This window comes from Malaclemys terrapin, chromosome 9 (genome assembly GCF_027887155.1).
Source record: "Malaclemys terrapin pileata isolate rMalTer1 chromosome 9, rMalTer1.hap1, whole genome shotgun sequence".
NCBI lineage: Eukaryota > Metazoa > Chordata > Testudines > Emydidae > Malaclemys > Malaclemys terrapin.
Window position 1 is genome coordinate 13,383,839 of NC_071513.1, and position 26,598 is coordinate 13,410,436.

The 26,598-nt window shown below is 50.1% G+C and overlaps 2 protein-coding genes across 5 annotated transcripts in view; one reads left to right on the forward strand and one right to left on the reverse strand.

The window, feature by feature from the left end:
• Positions 1-1,193: 1,193 nt before the first annotated feature.
• LOC128842851 (RING finger protein 112-like) lies at positions 1,194-22,729 on the reverse strand. Its single transcript, XM_054039076.1, has 6 exons — positions 22,416-22,729; positions 2,897-2,983; positions 2,654-2,777; positions 1,952-2,082; positions 1,677-1,730; positions 1,194-1,239 (listed from the first exon to the last, which is right to left on the reverse strand). Exons 1-5 carry the CDS (start codon positions 22,458-22,460, stop codon positions 1,719-1,721), a joined length of 399 nt encoding a protein of 132 aa, XP_053895051.1. The 5' UTR covers positions 22,461-22,729; the 3' UTR covers positions 1,194-1,239; positions 1,677-1,718.
• ATP1B4 (ATPase Na+/K+ transporting family member beta 4) overlaps positions 9,356-26,598 on the forward strand; it is a 31,975-nt gene continuing 14,732 nt past the window's right edge. The window contains exons 1-3 of one of the 4 annotated variants that reach the window (XM_054039073.1): positions 9,356-9,393; positions 13,256-13,320; positions 22,758-22,920. In XM_054039073.1, coding sequence (XP_053895048.1) covers positions 13,258-13,320; positions 22,758-22,920 — 226 coding nt within the window. In that variant the 5' untranslated portion in view covers positions 9,356-9,393; positions 13,256-13,257. Of the gene's footprint in view, positions 9,394-12,763; positions 13,078-13,098; positions 13,118-13,255; positions 13,321-22,757; positions 22,921-26,598 lie in introns of those variants that run through there. The other 3 variants (XM_054039071.1, XM_054039075.1, XM_054039072.1) reach the window with 3 other exon arrangements.

A 26,598-nucleotide genomic window follows, 5' to 3' on the forward strand; every position in this document is an offset into this window, starting at 1 on the left:
AGAATGAACTGAAAACTGTCGGATGGGATTTCGGCTTTCAGACCTCCCTAACCCCTTTGTATTGCTTTCAAATCACTGAGCGATGCAGGGGGTAGCTCGGGGCGCAGGAGCCAGGACCGGGTTATTTATTGACTGACGTCGCTGGGGTCAGGGCTGGATTCTGATCTCGGTGACCCCGCTGTAAATCAATCAACCTATGTGTCCTTTTGGACACTCACCTTCTCCCCATTCTTCCCAATACACCACCTCTATCTAATCTATCTATCTATCTATCTACCCCCATCCACCCCCTCATCTATCTAATCTATCTATCTATCCCCACACGCCCCATCTATCTATCTATCTACCTATCTATCCCCTTGCATACAGAAGTTCCCAGTGCTGAGGGCTGGGACAGACCCTTTACCCGAGTGAGGTGTGATGGTTCCTTCCCGCTGTGTGTCCCTCCACAGAAGGGGCTCCTGATCTGAACACCCTGCCCTCCTCTCCTGCTCATTCCCCTGACTTGGGGTGTTGGTGCCTGTCTTGTTCTGGGCCATCTTCTGTCCAAACCAGGCCCACGGCCAGTGCCCAACCCCCCCAATCAGGCCAAAGACCCCGGCCCCAATCCCAATGGCCACTGCTTCCTCCAGCCCCACTAGAGCTGCACCCGCCCTGATGCCTACTCCGATACCTGCACCCACCACTGCCAGAACGCCCCCTCCGCCCCCCAATGTACAGGCCCAACCACTCGGCCTTCTTCACTGTAAAGCGCTGTTCATATCGCGGCAGGAACTCCGCCATCTGCTTGTCCAGCTCCTTCTTCAGCTCCTCCAGGGCCGCCTGTTTCTGGGGGTCCTCGCCCCGCAGCTCCCCCCGGCAGCGTTTCAGCAGCTCCTGGCGTTTCCCCTCCAGGCGTCGCTGCATCTCCAGGGGCTTCACCCTCAGGCAGCTGCTCATGCTCTGGTGGTCACGCTCCTGCCGGGATGAGGGAGTGATCGGCCATTAGGGACGAGCACTAGCGTTACCCAGCCACAGGGGGCGCCGCCTCCTCACACACCCGCAGCCCCCTCACTCCCGATCCACAGCCCCCTGCTACCTCAGCCTTGCCTCCCACCAGGGATGCTGGTGCCCCTCACTCCCAATCCGCAGCCCCTCTGCACTCACCAGCTCCTGCACAAATTGGTCATATTCCCTCCTGGTGACTTCTACTACTCTCCTGTTTAACTCCTGTCTCATCACTGCAAACGCCTCAGCCATCTGTGTGGGGAGAGGGAACGGGGTTGGGAGTGCTGATGGGATGGGCCCATCTCTGAACTGGGAGCCCCCCCACAGTCACCACCTTCCCCACATTCGTACAGGACCTGCTCCTCGCTATCACCTCCGAACTGGTCCCCAACCCCCCACATTTCAATAGAGCCAGAGGGCAGCACCTCGACCCCATAGCCATGACCACGTTGCTGCCACCCCAGTGGAGGGGCTGGTTCTCTGGCAGGGCTTCCTGCAGGTCCCCTTATCTCTTGGGTGCTAGGAGTCCTCGATCAGGACATTTGGTGGAGTTGTTGTGGTGCCCCCTTCTGGGCTAGTGTGATTGGCCAATGTCAGGAGGACCTGGGGTTGGGGTCAATAGAACCAGTCCCCCCCCCCCGCAAATCCAGGCTGGAAAGAGAGAGGCGGAGGGAGGGTTGACCTGGTACCTTCATGGGTGAGGAGAAGTCGTAGCGTTGGGTCTTCCGATATCAGGAGACGCCCTGCAGGGAATAACGCCCGGGAGAACTGGGATCAGGGACAGCTCAGCCCCTTTCCCCACGCTGAGCCCCTTCCCGCTCCCTGCAGCCCAGCGCCCCCTACTGAGCACCCTGCCCCGCTCCCTGCAGAATGGCACCCCGTATTGAATCCCTGTCCCCGCCTTGCGGCCCATTTTGCTGTCTCCCATCCAGCCCCCCCCCTTTAACAGCCCCCACTCTCCTACCTTGATCCTGGCAGCCAGCTGAGCCCCTGTCAGCACCTGCCCGGCTCGGTCCGTCCGGACGTGTGTCCCTGCTGAGTGCACCACACTGGTGACGTACTCACACAGGCACTGCCGGAAATCCTCGTCCATGTCTGCAGAGGGGAAAAGGACCCAGGCATCCGGGAGGGATCCAGGTGTCCAGGGTAGGACACACGTTAAATGTGATTGGGTGGGCTAGTTTGTGCCACAGGAAATGAGATTCCATCTCTGGGCAACAGCTGCTTAACACCCCCCACCCCACTGCCTGGGGGAAAATGGGGGAGAGGCATGAGGGGGCAAGGAGAGGCTGCAGTGGGGAGACAGCAGTCTCCACTGGGTGGTGCCAGGGGACCCATGAAGACCCAAAAGGGGGACACCAGCAGCGTTCCCCTAGCAGACCAGGATTCCAGCGGTGACCCCCCCCAAAGTCCCTCTCCCCTCCCACACAGATGCTGTGACCCAGCGAGTGCCCCTGTGCAGTGGGCAGTAGAGTCAATTCTAAGTCAAGGGGGGTGAGCTGGGCACTGGGATTTTGGGGTGGGGGAAGCGCAAGAGGGGAAGAAAGGGGCAGCAGAGGAGAGAGGGTGGGGATGGGGGCAGGGAAGAGGGTGGGGGCAGTGCAGGAGGGGGTGGGGACTGGGGGAGCAGAGCAGGGGGTGAGGGGAGAAGATGAGGGTCTCTTACCATCTGGCGTCCCTGCCCTGCTCCTGGTGAACTGAGTGCCAGGGTGGGGCAATAGATAGCACTGGGTGCTGCTCGCCCTCAGGGCTTCCAACACCAGGGGCTGCTCAGCAGAGACCTCCAGGTCCTGCGGGAGTCAAAGCAACATTTGTGGCCGTCAGCAGGGAATCAGACCCGCTGTGGAAACGTTCAGCTTCGCCCCAAAGTTTGCTGTTTCCATGAACACACGTGGTATGTGATTATTACCTGTGTGATTTCTCCAAGATACTCCTGCCCCGCGTCCGCGCCGTAGGCTCCAGAGAGCTGCCATTCTCGCACCAACAGGTCCAGGCGCTGCAACAGAGAGCACAGGAGAAGGGTCACACTGGGGCTGGGGGCACAGAGAGGAGACCAGAGCTGGAGGCTGTTGTCCAACCCAGCCACGGACACTGAGACCTTGGGCATGACGTGGGCGTGGAGGGAGAACAATGGACTGGCTGTTTCTTTGTCCAGCATCTGGCACAATGGGGTCTGGGTCTAGGACGGGGGCTCTGAGGTGCTCTGGCAATAGAGACAGTAAATAGGAATAGTAAGAATCAGGTGGGATAACAGGACTGGCGGGGGGTGGAACAAGCATTATATCCTCATATGGGGGGGGAGCCTGGAGGAGACCACAGTAAGGGTGTGATCTAAAGCCCACTGGAGTTAGTAGGGAGTCTTTCCTTGAGCCTCAGTGGATTTTGGATTAGGTCCTAAGTGTGTGTTGGATGAGAAGGGACCGATACTGCTGGGAGCCTGATGGGGGTGGGGCCCCATGGTACTTGGAGAGATATTTATTCCTCCCCAAACTTTGTGGGCAAAATTACTCCACTGGTTGCAGACCTGACAGTACCACTTTCAGTTGCTACCACTGAAGGTTATTTGATGTGAACTGGAGGATCTGATTAATTGGATTTTAATCAGGAAGGAATTTATGTAAGAATTGCCTATTCTTCTCTAGATGATAAACAATGCAAAGGCAGAAACCCCTCCGTCACTGCAGTGTGGGGAATGCACAGGAGAAAAATAGAATTGCAAAAAAGTGATGGTTGTTTTGTGTGACTCTATTACTAATGTCAGGCAAATAATTGCAGAGTGCAATGTAATATTCTTCTGCAAATCCCACCGGAGATTGAGCCTATTCAAGTAAAATACCATCTATCACATGTGCATCATCTAGTTCTTTGCAATTAGATTTCTTGACCCTGGGAAGGTTTTTAATCGATCTACACTGAGCTGCAAGCCCTACCCTGTTAGAGAAGCAATCCACTGCACTGCATTTTGAATTGCACTGTGGTTAGAATCATAGAATATCAGGGTTGGAAGGGACCTCAGGAGGTCATCTAGTCCAACCCTCTGCTCAAAGCAGGACCAATTTCCAGCTAAATCGTCCCAGCCAAGGCTTTGTCAAGCCTGACCTTAAAAACCTCTTAGGAAGGAGATTCCACCACCTCCCTAGGTAACCCATTCCAGTGCTTCACCACCCTCCCAGTGAAAATTTTTTTCCTAATATCCAATCTAAACCTTCCCCACTGCAACTTGAGACCATTACTCCTTGTTCTGTCATCTGGTACCACTGAGAACAGTCTAGATCTATCCTCTTTGGAACCCCCTTTCAGGTAGTTGAAAGCAATTATCAAATCCCCCCTCATTCTTCTCTTCTGCAGACTAAACAATCCCAGTTCCCTCAGCCTCTTCTCATAAGTCATGTGCTCCAGCCCCCTAATCATTTTTGTTGCCCTCCGCTGGACTCTTTCCAATTTTTCCACATCCTTCTTGTAGTGTGGGGCCCAAAACTGGACACAGTACTCCAGATGAGGCCTCACCAATGTCGAATAGAGGGGAATGATCACGTCCCTCGATCTGCTGGCAATGCCCCTACTTATACAGCCCAAAATGCCATTAACCTTCTTGGCAACCAGGGCACATTGTCGACTCATATCCAGCTTCTCGTCCACTGTAACCCCTAGGTCCTTTTCTGCAGAACTGCTGCCTAGCCATTTGGTCCATAGTCTGTAGCAGTGCATGGGATTCTTCCGTCCTAAATGCAGGACTCTGCACTTGTCCTTGTTGAACCTCATCAGATTTCTTTTGGCTCAATCCTCTAATTTGTCTAGGTCCCTCTGTATGCTATCCCTACCCTCCAGCGTATCTACCACTCCTCCCAGTTTAGAGTCATCTGCAAAGTTGCTGAGGGTGCAGTCCACGCCATCCTCCAAAACCGGCCCCAGGACCGACCCTTGGGGCACTCTGCTTGATACTGGCTGCCAACTAGACATGGAGCCATTGATCACTACCCGTTGAGCCTGACGATCTAGCCAGCTTTCTATCCACCTTATAGTCCATTCATCCAGCCCATACTTCTTTAACTTGCTGGCAAGAATACTGTGGGAGACTGTATCAAAAGCTTTGCTAAAGTCAAGGAATAACATATCCACTGCTTTCCCCTCATTCACAGATCCAGTTATCTCCTCATAGAAGGCAATTAGGTTAGTCAGGCATGACTTGCCCTTGGTGAATCCATGCTGACTGTTCCTGATCACTTTCCTCTCCTCTAAGTGTTTTAGAATTGATTCCTTGAGGACCTGCTCCATGATTTTTCCAGGAACTGAGGTGAGGCTGACTGGCCTGTAGTTCTCCGGATCCTCCTTCCCTTTTTTAAAGATGGGCACTACATTAGCCTTTTTCCAGTCAGGGCCGGCTCCAGGCACCAGCCGACCAAGCACATGCTTGGGCCAGCACCTTGGGGCGGGGCGGCGCTCAGGTTTTTTATTTATTTATTTATTTTTGGTTCGGCGGGGCAGTGCTAGAGGGTTTTTTTTGTTTGTTTTTTGTTTCCACTGGGCGGCGCTCGGAGGGGGGGCTTCAGCCGGTACAGTGCTCGGGGCAGGGGCTTGTGCAGCGCAGCGCTCAGGGGGGTGGGGCTTTGGGTGGCGCGGCGCTCGGGGGAGCAGGGCTTCGGGCGGCGCAGCACTCGCGGGGGGGTGTTACGGTGGGGCGGCGTTCTTTTTTTTTGCTTGGGGCGGCAAAAAAGTTAGAGCCGGCCCTGTTTCCTGTCATCCGGGACCTCCCCGGATCGCCATGAGTTTTCAAAGATAATAGCCAGTGGCTCTGCAATCACATCCGCCAACTCCTTTAGCACCCTTGGATGCAGCGCATCCAGCCCCATAAACTTAAAGTACAGTGCATGGGATGACATTATTGAATAGTATTCATCTTACTCTCGTATTAGGGATGTCTTACCTACACATCCCACAATTAGCTGTGTGAGTGTTTGGCTTCAGAAGTCAGGATGGACAGAGCATTGGTTTCCTGCAAGGTAACCTTGATCCAGCCAGGTGCAGAGTTCCCTCAACTCCCATTAAAGTCCATGTGAATCAAGGATGTTCAGCACCTGGCAGGATTGGGCCGTAACAACTTTGGCAGGCAGTGAGGTTCAATTTTTAAACATTCTACAGGAGTGTGCTGTGTTTTAAAACATGTGTTTTCCCCTTTAAATGAAACATTGAGGCACTCACATTACTAGGTTACATTATGGGCTGGTCTACACTGGAAACTCACAGCCGCATCAAATCCATACCCCTGAGAGATGTAGCTATGCCAACCTAACACCCAGCAGTGCTAGGTCAACAGAAGAATTCTTCCATCATCCTAGCTGCCTCCTCTCAGGGAGGTGGATTAACTACAGTCATGATAGAACCCCTCCCATCACTGTAGTGAGTATCTACACTGACGTATCTATGCTGCTGTAGCATTTTAAATGTAGACATAGCCTATAAAATTGCTTATGAAAACACAGTATATTCTTGCACTACTCTAAAGATACATTGATTTTTAAAACTTTTTTATAAGCAACCTGTACAATTCCTAATACACTACATGTAGGCTGAACCTATTTTGATGTGTTTATCAGGCATTGACTAAAATAAAACAAGTATAGCATTCCACCATGCGATAAAAAGTTCTCAATACCCAGCTAAGCCCTGTACTTGTTGACTTAGATCACACACATGTATGAGAATGTCATAAAATAAGGAAGCAGCTGGTTCATCCCACCTTTCCCCCCCGCCATGTCATTTTCATAATCAAAGCATGATCCTGCAAAAATTTACTCATGAACTGAAATTTACGCACTGTGCAGAACCCCAATGAAATAAATGGACTTCTCCCAAATGGTGCTCAGCTGGTGGGAATCATCATAGTTCTATGCACATCAATGGATCTCTGACAATTTACATCAGCTCTGGCCCCTACCACCAGAGTGTAAAGGGCGCTCAGGGGAGGGGGCGGAGAAGAGGCGGGGCCGGGGCGGGGATTTGGGGAAGGGGTTGGAAGAGGGGCAGGGAGGGGGCAGAGTTGGGGCGAGGACTTTGTGGAAGGAGTTGGAATGGGGGCGGGGAAGGGGCGGGGCCTCATGGACTAGACGAGCAGTCTGAGGTATGAAGTTCAGCATGTATGGTTCTTTGCTGTGAGTAGTTGGGAAGAATGTTTGTTAGAAGTGGCAACGTATTTTGTATGAATAGTTACTTTAAAGAGTTCCTGCCATTACAGCTATGTTGATAGACTGTTAGTGTAGATCATCATCAGTGTTACTGACCACATAAGGAATAGTTACAGGTATTTATATTTTATTAAAACCCCTCTTCACATTAGTTTTTAAAAAGTGAATACATCGACTTTTAATAGCATACTATATTACTCTTCATTTTTGACTATACTTTTGTATCGTTGTATGAAAAGGTTTCAGTGATGCGGCCCTCGGGCCAATATACTAGTCCTCATGTGGCTCTCAAGGTGATTTGAGTTTGAGATCCCTGGTCTAATGGCTAAGGCACAAGACTGGGAGTCAGGAGATCCATTCATATATGTTAAGGCCAGAAGGGAGCACTATGATGCTCTAATCTGGCCTCCTGCATAACACTAGACACAGAACCTCACCCAGGAATTGCTGCATCAAGTCTGTATCTTCTGGTTGAGGTAGACTAGGGGTAAAGTTTTCAAAAGTCCTTAGGGTACATTGCAGAAAAAGACCCATGGCTGTGAGTCCAAGAGCCTGCGTCAACTAATTTGGGCTCACATTACAAGGTTAAAACAGCAGTGCAGACATTCCCACTCAGGCTGGAGCGTGGGCTCTGAAACCTGGGGGTGGGTCTCCGAGCCTGTGCTCCAGACCAAGCCTGAATGGCTACACTGCTAGTCCAGAAGTGTGAGCCCCGCGAGCCCTGTTCAGTTGACCCAGGCTCTGAGACTTGCTGTCACAGGTCATTTTTTAACAAGTAGACATACCCTTTGTGACTTCAGAGCCTAAGGGCTAGTCTACATTACAGAGGCTTTGCAGGTAGAGTTATACTGGTAGAGCTATACATCTATTCAGGTATAGTGGCAAAGACCCTAGTGGAGACGCAGCTTATACTGGCAAAAGGAGTATAGTTCAACCACCTCCCTGATACAAACCACGTCTACCAGGGAGGTGTTGCCGGCATAGCTGTGTCCGCTGGGGGTGATTTTTCCACAGTCCTAACCGACATAGCTACAGCAGCAAAACTTTGTAGTGTAAACCTGGCCAAGGCCCATTTTCAAAAGCTACTTAAGCCCTTAGGAGCCTAAGGCCAGGTCTACACTACAGACTTCTGCCAGCAGAGCGCTGTTGGTTGGGGTCTGAGGAGGTGTGATGCCTGCCTAACACAGCTGCTCTGGCAGAGACCCCTAGTGTCGATGCAGTTCTATCGGCAAAACTGTGCTTTGGCGCAGGGCACCAGGGAAGATAAACTGCACCCACACGAGGAGCGCTTTGGCAGTACAGTATTTGGTCTACCTACACTGGGTAAGGACTCCTAGTCTAGACCTGACCAACGTCCCCTTGACTTTCAATGAGACATAGGCTCCTAAGTGACTTGAAAATATTATTTAGGCTCCTAAGTCACTTAGTCACTTTTGAAACTTTTATCCCCTAATTGCTCAAAAGAGATCCAGCCTTGATTTAAAAACTGCAAGTAACAGACCATGCACCACATCCCTATTTGAGTTGTGCCAATGGCTTATTACACTCACTATTAAAAAGCTTTTTTCTAATGGATCTTGTTCTATCTCTGCTAGATTATAAAGAACCCCGTACTAGCAAAAATCTTCTCTCCAGGTAGGAACTGTGAACAAGTCACCTCTTTCCCCTCTCCTGGATAAGCTAATTAAATTCAATTTAAGTATCTCATTCTGAATTTTACCACTGACTCATTATGCCATCAAGTCCTTTAACCTCTCTGTATCTCAGATGGCATCTGTAAAACAGGGATAACGACGTCTCCCCAAGAGGTTTAATAATTGCTTGTAAAACACTTCGACATCTCAGATGAAAGTGCAAAGCATGTACTTATTTTGGAGACAACGTGTATTTCAGCCAGTGAAAAGAAATAAATCCCATTGCTGTCTCGGAAAATACATGAATTGGATCTGTTCCTAATGTGCAGCTTCTCCTGAGTGAAGAGAGAAAGCTGGTGCTCGAAAAGTTACAAAATGCAAAGGTCAGAGTCTTCCAATGAACATTAACACATGCCAACCTTCTGGTGAGGGGAACTGTTCCCCTCAGATGAACCGGACCGCGGGGAGAATGGCTCGGCCCCACCTACTAGCGAAAGGCCAGGCTGGGTGTAACAGAATACCACACGGGGACAACAGGGAGTGCAGGGTCAGCAATGGATAAAATAAGGGCCCCTTGTGCCTCGAACATGGTGAGTTTTTGTGCTTCTCCCGAACAGGCAATGTAAGAGCAGGGCTGGCCCCAGGGTTTGTGGGTCGCAGGGCAAAGTAACACATGGGAGGTAGGCCGCATCCTGCCCCTCATCCTGGCCCTTTCTCCCGCTGACTTCTCCGACACTGCCCCTGCCCCCCCAGCTCCATTACCCGCCCCCTCCCACACACACACATTTAGACTGGGAAGCCAGGAGAGGGAGCCAAAGGGCAACTTTCCAAGCACAGAATGGAGGAGACAGTTGGGAAATTCACTCTCTCTAGGGTAGCTGGGGCCAGAGATGGAGGATTGGGGAGGGTGCTTTAGCAGGCAGGCTGGATGTCCTGGGAAGTAGAAGGACACATAGGGCTACAGCCACCACCTGGGGCCTGATTCAGCAATATTCACTCGGGCAAATCCCTCCCTGAGGGCCACAGTTGTTCAGACTCTCGGCTCCTGGCGGCTAGCAGAAGCCCTGCTTGGGTTGTGCACAGCAGAGGGGAACTCAGCACTTCAGAAACACTGAGGATTTTGCAGGACCCTTCCCAAGGTTCACTGAGAATGCCCACTGAACGGGAAAGCCTTGCACTGCAGGGCTCGGCTTTTGGGACCCGTTTCCAGAGGTGTTGAGCACCCCCAGCTGCTATTGACTTCACTGGGCGCTCACTGCTGCTGGAAACCGACCCCCGGGAGCTTGAGCTGCTCAGCCATCGCCGCTGGCTATCTATAACTTTATTTCTTGCCCGAGAAGGATGCCCAGAAAGTAAGGGAAGCCAGAGGCACTTGTTCAAGTGGAGGGCCTGGACCTGCCACTGCCATAGTGTTTTGGCCCAGAAAGACCCTGCCTTCCTTTCTCAGAACAGCCACTCTGCGTCCCTCCTCACTGTCTGACTGCACCCAGGAGATGTTTATTTAACCCTGAGCTGGGCTTTCTTTTCTCAGCTGCGTTGAAAATATGTAATGCTTCAGCTGCGAGTATTGGCTGGGTTTTGTTGAAACAGCAACCCAGAAATGGAAAATGAACAGGAGCAACTGTCATGGGAAAATCACCCAGCGTCACCAGGGAGGGGCTGTGTTTGTCTCTGTGCGGAGATCAGACAAAATATTCTCTTCCTCTTTCTCCTTCTGTCCATCCTGCAGCGGAGTGGGATTATTCAATGCACAACGATAAAGGAAAGTAACCAGATGCATGTGCACCTGTCATTGGCAAAACACCCCCCCAGAGACAATTACAAAAGCAGATCAGAACAAAAGGATTTGTCACATCGGCTTATCAGAGCTTTGAAACAATACTCTGCTTCCCGGCCTCTGAGACGGGTCAGAACCTGAGACCTCAGAGCATCCCTCCTCTCCTACATACCACCCAGACATTTATGCAGGCCAGTATAATGGCCTGCAGGGGATCGGTTGGTGCCCCAAGAATGAGATGAACTCCACTGATGGCAAAGGGCCAGATCCTCAACTGGTGTCAATCAAGGTGGCACCACTGAAGTCAGTGTAGCCACAGCCCTTGACACCAACTGAGGCCCTGGGCCACCCCAGGGTACAACAGGCATGAGAGATTGTGAGACAGGCCCCCAGACATGTTGAAAATTCAGCCACTGAGCGCAGGCCATATTCAGCTGCATGTAAGCAAATGCAACTCTCTTGAAGTCGATGATTACACCAGGGCAGAACATGGCCCAGAGGCTTCCTGGGGCAGCGAACTTCAGAGGCTATCAGCTGGGCAACATCATTTTCCCTTTCAGCAATTCTTATATGTACCAGCCCCTTGTTCTCAGATCAAGGGATGGGCTGTTAAGAGCAGACTGATAGGTGATTGCCGCGCCTGTCGAACGGCTGAAAACCAAGCCATGCAAAGCCTGACTCTGAAGCACAGATAAGCCCCATCGCTGCCTGTGAGGAGTCAGGCTGGGCTGGAGAGCGCTGGAGGTTCTAGCTGCGATGAAAAGCCAAAGAATGTATCCAGAAGAGGGGAAAGTGTCTCATTAATAAGAGATGGAGATGAACTGGTCCCCCACATGCCCACACCCCCGAATTCCTGTGTATCCAAAACCCCCACGCTGGATATGAATTCTGTAGATGGCCTCTCCTTATCTAAGGGACCGAACCAAAACCCCAGATCCAAACTGCTCCAACCACTCGGGCGTTCTAAAGCCAGGTCCCCTTCCAAACACTGCGCTGTGAGCCCATGTGCTCCGCTAGCAGGTGGAGCCTGGCGTCCGTGTTCCTTCACCGCTGGAGGCTCATTGCCAAGGCCTTGGGCAATACTTGTGGTTTCCTCATGCCCGCAGAAAGTGCTAGAAATAAGTCAGAATGTTTTCCCCTTCCACAGTGTCCCGGGATCCCATTGGCTCGAGTGGGGCTGCGTGGCCCATAAAGTCTAGACACAGATAACATTCTAGAGAGCAGTGACAGGCTGGATCCGTCAGTGGATTTGCCTCAAAGACTTCACCTAAAGCCCTGGGTAAGAAATAGTTCCCCCGACATGAAATGAGTTGGGGCTTTCTCCCCCAGAGACATGCACCGGCACAGGAAGAAACTGCCAATATTGCTAAAAGTAGACCTGGACAGAGATCGTCGAGAATGTACAGGCCTGGCTCAGCTGCTCAGGGTCAGCACACAACAGCAGTCCTGGGGCCCATTTGCTCTGATCACTGTCCCAAACCCTGGGAGATGAGGAAGTGGGCCATGGCTCTCCTCATCTACACCAGCCTGCGGCGCGGGGCCAGCACACAGCAGGGAGCATTAGACACCAACTTTATGGGTGGTGCAAAATGGGCAGCCCGGTGCATAGGAAGCCTGTTGGGGCAAAATCTTCCCAGTGCTGCCCCTTTAGGGCACATTTTGATCTCTTATACCAGTGTAAACCCACCTGACAATGGAGTCACTCCACTTTCACATCAGTGTGTACCCAAGAGCGGAATCCGTCCCCAAGTGTGCCCGTTCACACACCCACAGAACACCAAATAGTGCAAATCACAATCCTCTACCACTGACACACACTCCCACCCCATTTTCCATCTCATGTATCACCAGGGATAATATACAGCACTGAAAGTAACATGCTCATCTAGCTAGCCTAGTGGGATCACATGACATAATTAGAAACCCAATAGGGCTGCCTGGCATTCTTGGCTGTTTCTTCCAATTTTCTCTAGCTGGTCAGGACTGACTCTTGGAGTTATATATGTCCGGGAAACTGACACTGCAGAGTCCTAGCTGAAGCCCCTCTTGATTCAAAGTGATAAATATAGAACCCCCAGCCACAGAAGAGGCTTTGCAAGCATTCAGCCAGGGCTCACCATGACTGACAAGCACACATTGACATACATGTTCAGCCTCTAAGTCACAGCCTGCTAATTTGTTAATCAAGCGATTCCTAGTCTCTAAAGACCAAGGGGACGGCGACTTGCTTCCTAAGTGGTTATCTTATTGGGGATTCTCATGCGGTTGACTGTATTGTAAGTGCAAATGACCCTAGGACCGGTGGAAGAGAACCTTAAGTGTTGTCCAAGCTCCTGTTGCATGAGCTCAGCCTTCTGATGAAAGAGAGTTATTTTTTGATCCCCTCTTGAACATCCAACTCTTCGTTGCGAAGTCAAAAAAGCCGCAGGTGCCAGCTGGTCCCGCTTGCTCCTGCTCACGGAGAATAAGCGGAGGTCTCTCATCGTTCGCATTTAATGTAAGGGCTGAGACGGCTTTCTGTGCCCTTCTCTTTGTTGGTTAGTTGGAATAAGTGATGGGAGCGCGCTCACTGTACTGGGGTGGCACGTACTGTACGGAGAGCAGTTTGTACCCTTAACCCCAGACGTGGCTTTTGCCGATACTAATTGTTCCATTTCTCTGCATTTTACACAAAGCCATGGAAATGAAGGCCACCTCCGGAGGTGCGGAAGGCCAGCGTGAGATCTACCACCAGAAGCCGGTGAGTCTTTTGGGGGCTGCAAACGGCCACTTATAGAAATGAGGAAGGGGGGGGTTACAGAAGGGGGATCCCATTTCACGTCTGAGAGTGATAAATATAGTGATCGCTCTCACTCCTGTGCCCTGGTGCCGAGCGCGGGCACTCACCACTGATCTATAGTGACCTCCTGCTGGAAGGGGAGTCGGGGAGGTGAGCCACATGGGCAAACAGGACTGCAAAATGCAAACAAGCCAAGCTTTTCCTGCTGCAACCGGGATGGGGTTAGCCCTTTTCAGTGGAGAACCAACGGGCCGGGGTGGGGAGGAGAGAGAACAGACCCAAGGAAACAAGTCAAGTGCTCCCAGGGTTTGGGGCACAAGACATTCTCCGCCTGAGTGAGCCAAAGTGATTTCATTTAGGACAATGAGCTTGGGTCCACTTCTGTTTGACCATCACTTCTTCCAGCGCTGCTTAAAAAATGGGGTTTCAAGGAGACACAGACAGGCAGATTCTGAGCTGAGCTGACCAGAGTCAATCCAGAGTAAGGGCCATTGAAATGAATGGGAAAACTCTTCTTAATGTTGATAGGACCAGGATATCGCTCCAGCTCCACTGCGGTCCAGATGTACACTGGTGTCACTGAGACGAGAATCTAGCCCTGAATGTCCCAATTTTAATGCACCACAGATGTTTGTCTTCTACAATTGCTCCCTGGCAGGAGCAATTAACAGGGAGAGGGGAGACCGAACGCCCCAGCAGTTGGGAGTTGGATACATAAATGGGGATACCTGGGCTGAGCCCCATAAGCCATATTCCATGCTGTGTCTCTGTGGGGTCACACAGCAAAGTACTGGTCTAAACAGGATGGACTCATCTGAGATTCTCTTACATAAGATAACCCAGACACACACAATACATCAAAGTACAAACTGTCCTAAGAGAGACCAAAGGGATTATGTAAGTGACTGGCAGCCTTTCCCAGGGCAGCATGGTTTGGATGGATCAGTTGTCCTGGCAGAGCTCCCAGGGCAAGTCTCTCTCTCTCTGCTGGGGTGTGCGGGGTGCTGTCAATTTAACCTACGCACGTGCCTAGTTCTCTGAAAAAATGTGTTAGGCCACTTCTGAGGGAAAACAGGCCTGCAGCACTGCGGTGAGATGGGAACCTGCATTCTGGGCTTCGGCCAAGTGGATACTATCATAGCATGCAGGAAGAGAGCATGATGTCTTCTGGCCACCATTCACCTCCAGGTTCTGGGGATGCCGTGGGCAAGTTTGGCCCCCAGCATACATGAAAGCAGCCCCAGGGAATGCCCTACTATCTGCCCTGGATGAAACAACCCCTAAAGGATCCACTGGCCTCCCAGACTATCCAGAGCACCTTCCCTCCCTAGCCCAACACAGCCCTGGCATGCCCCTGCACCATATACTATCCCAGGGGCATGCCCTATGCTACTCCGCACTCTTGAGGTGTTTCCTGGTGGGAAGATCTGGCCGGTTTACAACTCTTATATGCTGTCAGTGGGGTGAAAGGGGCCAGGACACAGCCCAGAATTAGGGCATTTGTGCTTAGACCATTAATACACTCGATTGCTCTAATTCTCTGCTGCACCGAGCAAAGCGGGTGGGCCGTTCTGATCCCTTGGCTTTCTAGTTGGATCTGTGCCAGGCCTGGCTCTGAGGGAATTTAGAGCAGCCTGGGGACTGTTCTAAACTCCACCAACTGGTAATCATCCCCAAGGGACCATCTGCCAGCTGGGGCTTGGCAGCATGCAGTATGCTTTGGCCAGTTCCTCTCCCTGCCCTGATACAGCACTATACTGGGGCTGGCTGCCCAGTGACAGGCCTAGGAGCTGGCTATGCGGGGTCCATGTCCACTGGGGATCGTCTAGATCAGGACAGCCCACAGTGGCAAGCTGTGACTGCTTTTCACTCCCTTTGCCTCGCCTGCATAGCACAAATTGTGAACCAGATACTGTGAAAATGGTGGCCTGGCTCCCATAGCTCCCCAGCAGAGGATGTTGATTTCATTCCCATCATTTCCCATGCTGGGTTTCAGGATCTGGAGGGTGTCAATACATGATTTATGGGGACTGGAGAGCCCGGGGCAGCGTGGATCGAAACGGGATTCATTCTGATAGAGTCTTGGAGGGGTGAGATTCTGCCATGACAAAATCATCCATCCGTGAAGAGGATTGTCTTGTGAGCAGATGGGCTTAACATCAGGTCATCCATGAGATCAGGGCGCAGTTGTGCGAAGCACACGCATAGTAAGAGACAATCCCACCCTGAACAGCTTACAGTATAAACCGAGAAGAAAAACAACTGGGAGGAAGGGAAACTGAAGTACAGAGAACTGAGGTGACTCATCCTAGGTCATACAGTGGGTTAGGGGCTGAATTGAGAACAGAACCCAACTGTCCCAAATCCCAGTCCAGGGCCCAAGCCACTAGTCTGTGTTACCTTTCAAATTACTGTCCAGCCGGATAGATTTGCTGCCCTTGTGCCAGAAAAAAAAACACGAGTGACCCAGTGTCTGAGCCTCACAATAGCCAGTCACTACCCCATCAATGCTCCAGAACCTACCCTCTAGCCCTGGTAGTTCTAAGCAGAGATGGGCCCACTCCACCAAGTTTGAATCCAGATCTGAGCTTCCTCAAAGTTCAGGGGAGCTGGCGGGGGCAGGGACAGTTTCACATTCATGGTTTTGAGCTGAGCCCATCTATGGTCCTGAGTTCCCAAGGGGATCACAGAGGGGGCTCCCAATCCACTGGACCAGAAGTCAGAAGACCTGGGTTCTATTTCTGGTTCTACCACTGACCCACTGTCCCTTCCCCTCTCTGCTTCTCCTCCTCCCATCCTCTCTCTGGCTTCTTTACTGAAAGTTCTTCAGGACCTGGACTGTCTCTCACTACACGTATGTACAGCCCCTAGCACAGTGGGCCTCTAATTTTATTTGGGGCATCTAGGTGTTACTGTACTACTACTGATAAATAAATAACAAACTGCTTGTAGTTTGTATACATATCAATAGCACACTATTTTACTGATCTTAAAGGTTTTACATAGGACTTTTAAAGCTCTCCCTGGCTCAGTGGGTAGGGTGACCAGACATCCCGATAAAATCAGGACTGTCCCGATTTTTAGGCATTTGTCCCGCGTCCCGACTGATGTTTGGTCGGGACGCAATTTTTCCCGATATTTTGCACTCCTGTTTTTGTTTTGTTCCGCCAGCGGGACCCCCTCCCCCCCATATGTCCCGATATTTTCTGCATCCCATCTGTTCACCCTATCAGTGGGCCCTGCTTTTGTTGCTTCCAGCCTCACTCCTCTATTCCCCTTTGGAACACTACTTTCTTTTTAATCAAGAATTTTTGCCGGTTCCTTAGTTCAAATGCATTCATTCGTCTGGCCCTACCGCCATGGTCAGTTACGCACCCTGCTCCAGAATCTGCCTCGTTTACCCCACTGAGGCCTGGGGAGTCGTCCTAGCTAAGTGAGAGCAGGATCAGCCCCCCAGGCTGTGAACATTGTTTTGTTTGATTTTAGAGACACGGGGGAATTTTAAATACTTCCCCAATCTGGCTGCACTCTCCGCCTCTGCCTCATTCGGATACCAGCAGTGATGAGGGCGATAGAAGAGGGTTGATTTAAAGCCTGTTTTATTGCCACCTCACCTGCATCAAATACCATACCATCAAACACCAACAGGTTCCCAGGCCTCTGGCTTCCCTGGACACAACCTCCTTACAGTCTCCTAGGAACGTGCACACCAGACTGCCAGGTCAAGAATTTCCACGGGCAACTCTCAGCCCCCTCCTACTGGTCAGGCAGTTTATACAGCAGCCGCACAAGAGGGGTGTGCTCAGGCCAGCTCCAGCCTCCCAGCACTTACTGCATCCTCCCAGAGAAGAGAGAATTGCAAGGGCAGCTGAGCGCTCACTCTTAAAGGAGCAGTATACCTTCCCCCCCCGCTCCACGGGCATTACGTTCTGCATGAGTCTGGGTCACATTTGGATTGTGTCTCTCTCTTTTGGCTCTGAGGATGGGGCTTGACCCTGCAGTTTGCTGAGCCCCTAAACTCCCACTGCAGTCAATGGGCGCTGAGGGTGCTGAGCGCCCGGGGAATGCTGGATGAAGCCCCTGGCGAGGGGAAGCTGCGGTGATCAAACACTACGTCCCTGTTTATTTGTCTCCCCACTTGCCAAACCACAAAACCCTTTCATGCATCAGAGGCCAAATTCTCCACTGGTGTAAATGGATCAAGTTCCACTGCAGTCAACAGAGCCAGGCCCTGCTACACCTTGTGTGGATCTGACTCCACACCTGAACAGAGTGACGGCATAAACCCCATAAATGGAGAGCAGTGGGATACAAGGGTCACAAAGGCATGTGAGAGCCCTACAGCACCCCTTGGCAGGTGGGACACTGTGTCCTGTCCCGAACATGTAAAGAGCTCTTAGCTAATTGCTCTGTGAGTGATTTGTCCTGTGCATTCACTACCTGATGGGTCTGTAACAGCAAGAAACAAGGAAATCCGGGAGCAGGAGCAGACTGTGAAGGTTTAATCTGGGCTCAAATCCAGGTTAAAATGGAACGGCTTTGCCAATGCAGTACTAATGGACTCTTTGTCTACTGTATCCATTGCATTTACAAGTGGACTCCGAAATGTTTCCAAAATCTGTGACAGCACTTCTTTGGGGTGGGTGGAGATGAGGGGAAGGAGAATCTTCTTATCTTTTGCATTCCTCCTCCCTCAGTGGGATCTCAAGACACGGCTATTATCACATCTCACACAGTCAGATATTGGCTCCTTGCTGGCTGTAAAATCTCCTGATTTTACTCCTGGTCCAAAGAAATAAACTTTCTGATGCACAATCGTTGCTTGCAGGGTTAAAGAGAGCCTATGATTTCAGGACTGGGAACTGTTAGGGGTCTGAGTGTTAGGGATTCGACAATGTTTCATACCAGCTCTATAATGGGACCCCATGTCCTTTAGCATTCAATGCTATACGTACAGCAACAATTAGATGCACACACATCTTCAAGAGATACTGGGCCAAACCCTCCGCTAGTGTAAATCAGCAAAGTCAATGGAGCCACTCTGATTTACACCAGCTGAGGATCTGGCCCAAGATACCCAGGATATACTGGGTGTTTGGTTCAGGCCCATCTCTAACTAAAATATTTAGATTTCACCCACAGGCCTCAGTTTTGTCACAATACAAGATTGCCAGCCCTCGTGTTGGGAGATCACCTGAGACGCTAGTAGAAGTGTGAAATAAAACAAAAGAACAAATATGCCTCTCTAGATCTAGTTCAAAGATTGCTTTAATTTTCCCACCCTTCTAACGGGACTTCTTAAAAATAATGGATGACATTTGGAATGTGCAAAGACAGTTCCCAGAACAATGGGATCAGCGCAGGTTATGCACCTGAGCTGAGTTTTAGTCCCCTTGATTCAGAGGAATTTTTTAATAAGAGTTTATGAAAAGTCTGTGACTTCTGCTAAATGCAAATCTCTTAGCCACTGCCAGGGGTGGCTCTATGTTTTTTGTCACCCGAAGCACGGCAGTCAGGCGGCCTTCGGCAGCATGCCCGCGGGAGGCCGTTGGTCATGCAGATTCGGCGGCGTTTCTACGGGTGATCTGCCGGTACCTGCCGCCAAATTGCCTCCAAAGCCACAGGACCGGCGGACCTCTGCAGGCATGCCGCCGAAGGCTGCCTGACTGCCGCCCTCACGGTGACCGGCACGCTGCCCCCTGCTGCTGGCCGCCCCAGGCATGCGCTTCCTGCGCTGATGCCTGGAGCCGCCCCTGGCCACTGCTGGGAATACTCTGTGGCATTCCTGAAGCCGCTGCGCACATATCATTGGTGATATCAAACTCCAGCAGGTGCAGATCTACAGGTTGTTACCCATCAGCACTAGAAAAAAATATTTCCTTGGCTTTGCTGATGCAAAGAAAAAACAGATAATATAGTCTCACCATGTGATGATAACTCTCTTTCCGTTCCACTAGTATCTCTGGAGGATATTAAACAGAAGCTACTGAAGTTAGACATTTTTATATCAGATGATTCAAATAACTTGCATCCAAGAGTTTTAAAAGAGCTGGCCGAGAAGCTTGCTGGCCCATCAGTGTTGGTTTTTAATATGTCTTGGAGTACTAGGGAAGTTCCAAAAGACTGGAAGAAATCTAATGTTCTGCCAATTTTTAAAAAGGGTAAACAGGATGACCCAGGTAATTATAGGTCCGTCAGCCTGACATCGATTCTGCACAAGATAATGGAGTGACAGATATGGGACTTGCTTAATAAAGAATTAAAGGAGGGTAATGTAATTAGTGCAAATCAACATGGGTTTATGGAAAGTAGATCCTGTCAAATTAATTTGATTTTTTTATGGATATTACGAGTTTGGATGATAAAGGTAATAGTGTGGATGCAATATTTAAACTTTTATACGGCATTGGACTTGGTACCACACAACATTATGATTAAAAAACTAGAATAATATTAAATTAACATGGCACACAATAAATGTATTAAAAACTGGCTAACTGATAGATCTCAAAATGTAATTGTGAAGGGGCAATAGTAATCAAGTGGGTTTGTTTCCCGTGGGGTCCCACAGGGATGAGTCCTTGGCCTACGCTAATTGACATTTTTATCAACAACCAGGAAGAAAACATAAGATGATCACTGATAAAGTTCGCAGGTAACACAAAAATTAGGGGAATGGTAAACAATGAAGAGGACAGGTCACTAGATGATCATGATGGTTCCTTCTGTCTTTCAAGTCTATGAGACACTGATTCAGAGCCATCTGGATTACTTGGTAAATTGGGCGCAAACAAAGAGTATGCACTTTAATATGGCTAAATATAAATGTTGGGATCAAGTCATAAGTGGCAAGGTCTAGTGGTTGGAACAGCAGTCGGAGTTGGGAGTCAAGCCAAGAGTCAGAACCAGAGTCAGAGTCCAGCCAAGGGTCGGAGCCAGAGGCCAGGTTCAGGAAAGTGGGGTTCAGGAGTCAAGTGAGGAGGCAGCGTCCAATGTAGCAGCCAGGGAGAGCCCTGTTGTGCTGACAACTTCCTGTGCCTCTCTTTGGGTTTACATAGGAAGCCTGACCAATCAGAATTCACAGTGCTCCTCCAATCAGGCCCAGGGAAGCCCTCGCTGATTTAACTTAAGGTTTCATGGTCTGTCCTGCTCACTGGATTAGTAGTGAACTGTTGGGTTGGACCAAGGTTGCACTAGTCAACTGAGAACTCTATAGTCGCAGGGTCATGACAAATGTATACATCAAGGAACCAAGAATGTAGGCCATAATTACAGGATGGGGGACTGTCTCATGGGAAGCAGGGCCTCTGAAAAAGATGTGGGGGTTGTGGTGGATAATCAGCTGAACATGAGCTCCCCATGTGACACAGCCACCAAAAGAGCTAATGTGATCCTGGGTTACATAAACAGGGGCTCTCAAGTAGGAGCAAAGAGGTTATTTTACCTCTGTATTTGGTGTGACTGCTGCTGGAATCCTGTGTCCAGTTCTAACCTGGTACCCCCAATTCAAGATAGATGTTGATAAATTTGGACAAGGTTCAGACAAGAGCCAAAAGAACAATTAAAGGATTAGAAAAACATGCCTTATAGGGTAGGTCTACACTGCAGTAAAAGGCCAATAGCTGACCCCGACTGTGCAGTGTAGACATTTGGGCTTGGGCTGGAACCTGGGCTCTGAATCCCCATGATGGGGAGGGTCTCAGAGCCCAACTCCAGCCCAAGCCCAAACATGTACACTGCAATTTTTAGCCTTAGAGCCTGAGACCTACGAGCTCAAGTCAATTGACCCGGGCTCTGAGACTTGATGCTGCGGGGTTTTTATTGCAATGTAGATGTACCCAAAGTGACAGACTCATAGAGCTCAATTTAGCTTAACAAAGAGAAGATTATGGGGTGACTTGATTACAGTCTGTAAATAGCTACATGAGGAACAAATGTTGAATAATGGGCTCTTCAATCTAGTGTAAGTGGGGGAAGGGTCCCACTATTGTGGGGAACTTTCCTGGCTTATACAGTACCCCAGTGGAATTGGCTAGCGAAAGAATCCAACTCCTTTTACCCAGAGACCTGCCTGACCTTCCCTTTCTCTCTCCTGTATAACCCCGACAAGGCTGGGCCCAGGATTCCAGGGGGGCTCGACCCACCACTCTGTCGTGGTCACTTAGGACAGGGGCTAGGGTGTCCCCACTCCGGGGTGCTCTCTCCACTCTGGATGCTTCCCTGATCCACTGATCGTTACATACAGTTGAAGGCAAATATAATTTATTAAAGAGCAACCAATTAAAAAAACAAGGAAAAAATGGGAAAGGTTAAAGGAACACACATAACCCCACTCGGGGAAACAGCCGTCTCCAGAATGTCAGGGCAGATCACAGCCTGTTCCTCACACGTCCCAGGCCCTGGCTGTGCTGCAGGGATGCTGCGGGTTGGACACTTGCTCTGGCGGTGGCCACAAGCCTTCAGGCTCTAGGTGGCAGGACCCTTCTTCCCAGCATCAGCCCCCCCGTCAGGGTTATGATTACCCTCCAAGTCTGGCCTGCAAGGCCGCTTGCCTGGTTGCATCTCCCTGCACTAGGCCTGCTGCCCAGGGTCTCGCCTCGCTCTCCCCAGCTGCTCACTGCACCTGGCTTTGGACTGCTCCAGATCCAGCTCCACTTTGCCTCAGCGCTGCTGCTGCTTTGCCTCCAGCTCCCTGGGCGGCCCCTCTGGCTCTGGCCGGCGCAGCCCTGCTCCCCAGATCTCCTTAGCTCTGGCCCAGGCAGCTGCCACATAGAGGACAGGACCCCCGGCCTCCTGACTCCCTCATTAATCTGGCTGCCCTGTCAATCAGGTTGACCTGGAGCATTGGCCTCCACCCATTGCCCCTGAGGACTGTCAGTCTCAGGCTTCTGATTTCTCATTGACCCTTTCCCTTTCTTTTGATACTGGGAGATGGCCAACCAAAAAAACACCCTAAGTTTCAAAAAAGAAGCATGCTAAGAAAAAGAAGTTGGAAGACTTTGTTTAAAAGCACCACCTCATGATGCGTATCACAACACGGGAAAGGCTGTACTCACCTCGGAGGTGCATATGAGAGGTGTAGGAATAGTGTTTCTTTTCATCGTGTTCCCATGGGTTAGAAATGAAGACTCACTGTGAACAAAGGGGAGAATCAGGATGAGAGGCTCGTGTCCAGTCTGACTGCAGAGCCATATTTGTCCTGGGAAAATGAATACTGGGATCTAAATGATTATAAACCACTACAGCCAAAAAAGGGCCTCTCCGTAACACAGGCAGGATGATGAGGATAGGAAATGGAAATTTGAAACATCTCCAGATATTAAGTAGTCTTGCGTTTATTTTTGGCCAATGAGATACTCATTTTGGGGGGGGGGGGTTGCATTCTGTAACTATTCCAGGAAAATAAGGATGAAGAGAAAGGACAACACTCTGAAGACGAGCAGGAAAAGCACAAGGAAAAGATGGGGAAGAAAACTTTGGCAGATGTAATTCGAGAAATGAAAACTTTCCTGTGGAATTCAGAGAAGAAAGAATGTATGGGAAGAACAGCTCAGAGCTGGGGTAGGTTAAATGGCTGAATTTCTTTCTCTCGGTCTTTCTTTTTTTCTTCACTTGTCTGTGAATTTCCCTGCTATGGCGCAACAGAGCACATGTAATCTAAATCCTAGACCTTTTAAAGGACCCATACTCATATATCTAACAGGTAGCTCAGTAAAGAACTATAAAATGCTAGCAGTGAATGTACCCATAGAACATACAGCCATGGGGAAGCTACCCCTGTTTTTTCTCCTGTGCCAGAAATATTATGCTGACATTATGGCTGCACGTTTGCTATGGTGGTAAAAAGATCATAGGTTTCAGGGTAGCAGCCATGTTAGTCTGTATCCTCAAAAAGAACAGGAGTACTTGTGGCACCTTAGAGACTAACAGATTTATTAGAGCATAAGCTTTCGTGGGCTACAACCCACTTCTCTGTATTAGGCAACCATGTCTTTAAACCGGAGCTCCATTCTCTCTGGAGCTAGCCTCTCCAGATCACGGCTGATGGGGGCAGGGATGTGCTCCAGGAGGCCAACCCAGCATCTCTCATAAGCACTGAAGTCACCAAGGGAAAAACATTTAAATCAGGCTGCATTTTGGTGATGTTTGTAGCACTTCCATGTAGCTTCATTCTGGTTTAAGAACACTGCCCCTTCCCCCACTTCCCTCTGGGGGGGCTGCCCACTTAGATGGCACGCACCCTGATCATGGTTGAGCACTACTTGGGTTTGTAAGTGCACCACTGGCCAGTGACGGGTCTAACTGGCCATTTTCACATTCTGTTCACAGTGACAGAGCTCGCCGTTTAGGTGAAATAAGGAGACGCGTAGGGCTTTTCTGATGAGCATGTCATTCCCACGAACGACTGGATCAACTCCGTGTGCGTCTTTGTGGCTTAGCATGTAAAATGATGCCCAGATGTCCCAGGGAAGGGTGACCCTGGATTAGATTGATCACTATGCAGACTGTGGAGTCCTTTGGTAGGTGTATTGCCATTGAGAGACCAGACCCAATTCGCCTCACATTTACAGGAGCATAAAAGAAGAGCAGCTCCTTTGGCTTTGGTGGCATTTCCCCGATGTTTAACTGATGGAAGCCAGAGGAGACTCCTGAAGTCTCTACTCTCCCAAAGCCGCTTCCTGCCCTGGGCTCAAACCCAACCAGAGTGAATCAGAATTACACACCGAGGGTCAGATACTAGCAGCGAAGCCAGTCAGATGCAAAGTCAAGACCTGATTAACACTCTTCTGCCCATCCCTTCGCGTTTAGTGCTTTGGAGGAGCTAAATAAATCAGTGACATCCCTCACATGGGTGTGGGAAGCAGGGTCTGGCTCAAAAGCTAGGATTTTGTTTTGAGAGCCTTTTCCATGGCCTTTAAAACTTATACTCTGGGCAAACCATGGGCAACTGGCTATAAACAGGCACTGGAGGGTGGTAGGCTGAGAACGCCTGCCACTCATCCAGTCCCATAAGTACTGCTGCTGCAGCTGCGTTCCTATGTTCAATCGTTACAGCACTCGGATTGCGAGGGACGTTTGTGGTGCTGTTTTCCTAGACTTAAACAACTCATTCACGAGCATGAAAATGGTTGTGCCTGAATCTCAAGTTACGAGCACTTATGCACTGGAGTAATCACTTTTGCACTGCAGGTAACTCTGGCTTTATGCCAGCAGAATACGGACAATCATGTTCTTAGTCAATTTCCAAAGTAGGAAAACGAGCCCAGACAATGTGATGCCCGGCACCGCATTCAAACAAGCAAAGGACAGACATTTTGGCGGCACTGAGCATTTGGCAATGGTAATGAGCCAACAAGTCTTGCAACTTGTTTGCTTCTGCCAAGTTTTCAGCGTCTCCTGCAAAGTCCACAGTGAGTGGCTTCATATAAGCCAAGAGACCTGTTGTGGGAAATCAGCTGAAGCAAGAGAAAACAGGGAGTGATTTACAGAAGCTGCAAATGCTACCCAGCCAATGCGCGGAGTGCCAAAGAGTCTGTGGTTAGTCAAGTATCACAGGGGTAGCTATGTTAGTCTGTATCCACAAAAACAACAAGGAGTCTAGTGACACCTTAAAGACTAACAGATTTATTTGGGCATAAATCTGTTAGTCTTTAAGGTGCCACCAGACTCTTCGTTGCTTTTGTGGTTAGTCAATGATCATCATTATAGTGTTTCTGTGGCCCTGTCAGTCCCAGGATATTAGAGAGACAAGGTGGATAAGGTAATATCTTTTATGGGCCCACTTCTGTTGGTGAGAGAGACAAGCTTTCAAGTTTACACAGAGCTCTGGGAGGTGTCACAGCTAAATACAATGTGGAACAGATTGTTTAGCATATGTAGTTAACACATATTTCAAGGGACCAATCAAGGTGAAGGGGCCCATTAACACCTCTTTAGTCCTGGGGGCACAGGCGCCAACTTCTCATGGCGCCAGTGGGTGCTTGCGCCCTCCTGGCCCCGCCCTGACTCCACCCCTGTCCTGCCCCTGTCCCACCCCCATTCCAACCCCTTCCCCAAAGTCCCCGCCCCAACTCCGCCCCCTCCCTGCCCCTATTGGACCCCTCCCCAAATCCCCACCCCGGCCCTGCCTCCTCCCCTGAGCACGCCACGCTCTCCCTCCTCCCCCCTCCCTCCCAGGCTTGCCGTGTGAAACAGCTGTTTTGCAGCCGGCAAGCGCTGGGAGCAAAGGAGGAAAAGCGGCCACATGTCACGCTCAGGGGAGGAGATGGAGGCGGAGAGGAGGCGGGTGTTGATTATTGTAACAGTGGAGATATGTCTGCAGATTTTGCATCTGTTGTTCGGGCAGGGTCTGGTGCTGCTTTGAGTTGTTGTGTCCTGGTCTGTGGGGAACTTGCATCTGATGAAGAGCTTGGAGAGGCTGGGGGGTTGTTTGAAGGCCAAAAGAGGGGATTCAGGAAATATTTCTTTCAGGATGTGGTCTCCATCAAGTATGGGTGGGGATTGTTTAATGATACCTCATATGGGTTCTAGTGTGGGGTGGTAGGTGATCGGCTAGGGGTGTGCGTTTGGAGGGAGTTTTATTTCCGTGTTGAAGCAGGTTCTCTCAGGGTATTTGGGTGGCATTATAGTGTTGTCACATAATACATGTGTTGTTCTAGCCATGCATGGAGCCTGGCTTTGTTGTTCCTGTGGCAGATATAAAATCAAGCAAAAATCTCTTGTGTGTTCCACATCTAGACTGTGGACTAACTGAAGTCCAGGAGAGACAGTCTTCAAAGCATCTAGAGATGATTTTACCCAGGTCCCATGTGTGCTGGGCCAGGGCTTATGGGTGGGTTGAGTCATTCTGTGTAGATACCCAGTCAGGATGGATGCATTGACTGAAGCTGCAAGTTCTTACTGTGTCTCAGTGTGAATTAACTCAAAGCTCCAGTGAGTCTTGAAGCATCACTCACTTTCTGAAAATTTTCAAAGCAGTGGTGCTGGCTCCTCCGGTCAAAACCTTTATTTAATAATGCTGGATCGCCTCCTCTTCCCATCATGAATGCACTCGAGGGGTTGAATATGTAATAAATTATCCAAACATCTTAAAAACAATGGTTCTAGAACCCAACCACGCTTAAACTATTCTTGACATTCACGTATTTCTTTTCTAGACCAATACATTTATTTGGTCCTCAGCCTCCCAGTGCTGTACAACCTTTCTGCTCACACGAGCAGGCTGAATAGGTTTTTCCG